The sequence below is a fragment of the Sphaeroforma arctica genome, assembly GCF_001186125.1.
Source record: "Sphaeroforma arctica JP610 unplaced genomic scaffold supercont1.7753, whole genome shotgun sequence".
Classification (NCBI taxonomy): domain Eukaryota; class Ichthyosporea; order Ichthyophonida; genus Sphaeroforma; species Sphaeroforma arctica.
Genome location: NW_014032805.1, coordinates 1 through 1,361, shown reverse-complemented (window position 1 = coordinate 1,361; position 1,361 = coordinate 1). Strand labels below are relative to the sequence as shown.

At 47.0% G+C, this 1,361-nt stretch overlaps 1 protein-coding gene across 1 annotated transcript; it reads right to left on the bottom strand.

Annotated features, from left to right (window-relative positions):
- Positions 1-347: 347 nt before the first annotated feature.
- On the bottom strand, positions 348-1,182 carry SARC_16286 (hypothetical protein; the record flags this gene model as incomplete). Its single annotated transcript, XM_014289602.1, has 2 exons — positions 867-1,182; positions 348-628 (listed from the first exon to the last, which is right to left on the bottom strand). The coding sequence occupies exons 1-2, from the start codon at positions 919-921 to the stop codon at positions 348-350; spliced, it is 336 nt and encodes a 111-aa protein (XP_014145077.1). The 5' UTR covers positions 922-1,182.
- Between the last annotated feature and the right edge of the window lie 179 nt (positions 1,183-1,361).

The window sequence follows — 1,361 nt, the reverse complement described above, 5'->3', positions numbered from 1 at the left end:
AACGGCCTTGTAACGTAAAATAAAACACCATAGATGGAAGGTGAATAGTCCTTTGCAATTGTGTAGTGCAGCCTTCGCAATGCTCCCTTCGCTATAAACGAGTTGCTAGTTAGGACTAGCTCTCGATCACGGTGGCTCCGTCAAACAAACAGAGATTCATGTATTGCAGACATAGGTTCTACCTCCTCCTACTTTCCGGCACAGCTGGCACATCCTAATACCCCTTCCCGGTTTTGAACACTTCTACTACAAGTACCGTACATAACAGATGTAGTAAGTAATAAACAGTCCACACTCCTACGGGTATGCAACAGATGCACCACCCATCCCGTATCACTATAGTGCCTTCAGTCTAATTTAACACTTGGCTTTCCCGTACGATAACCCCATCCGCTCAACCAGCCCTGCCCTGCCCCCCTCGCCTGCAAGGCCCTCTCTACCGCCGCCGGTTCCGTATCGCAAACCGGGACCGTCCCGGTATCAGACACGGCTGTCTCCAGTGTGCGTGCAGGCGAAGGTGCATTGGTTACTTTGGGTTCCGAGGTGTTGGGTGTGGAGGCGAATGCTGAGCTTAGTCCAGTATACCTCCACCATGTGGCTGACGTTGCTGTCGGTGTGTCTGTGGCAGCTGAGATACAAGGCATGACTACGGATTAGATGCAGATAAACGGCTTGTGTGTACTTGTATGGAGTGTGCATGTAGGTACACGCATGACCAACTTGCGCCTACCCACCCAGATACGTATCCACACTTACAACGCTACTAGACCCAGCACCAGGCAAGTTACATCGCATACTGACAGAACGGTGTGATGCAGCAATGCGTATGTCCGTATACATACAGTCATCATATGTACTACACCTACCCGGCTTTTTATCCACACTCACAGCACTACTAGACGCAGCACCAGGCCTGGGCATCGAATAGCGACTGTTGGTGTGTGTTGCCCTGTGTGCATTCGCACTCACCGGAGCAGTTGACAAGATCGATGGCCATTTAAAGAACCCCCCCGAGGGACCGTTCTGGTAGATGTATATGGTAGGAGAGTATAGTAACTATCTGTTATTATGGGATATATGAGGTAGATGTATATGGTAGGAGAGTATATTAACTATCTGTTATTATGGTATAAATGACGGAGTGTTTTTTTTATGGTAGGTAAAATAGTATTAGAGCTGACTACCAATGTTATAAATGATGGTTTTTGTGTGCCCCCCAGAGGGACCGTCCTGGTAGATGTATATCGTAGGAGAGTATATGAACTATCTGTTAGTATGGTATATATGACGGGGTGTCTTTTCTTTTGGTAGGTAAAAGAGTGTAAGAACTGACTACTAATGTTATAAATTATGGTGTTTGT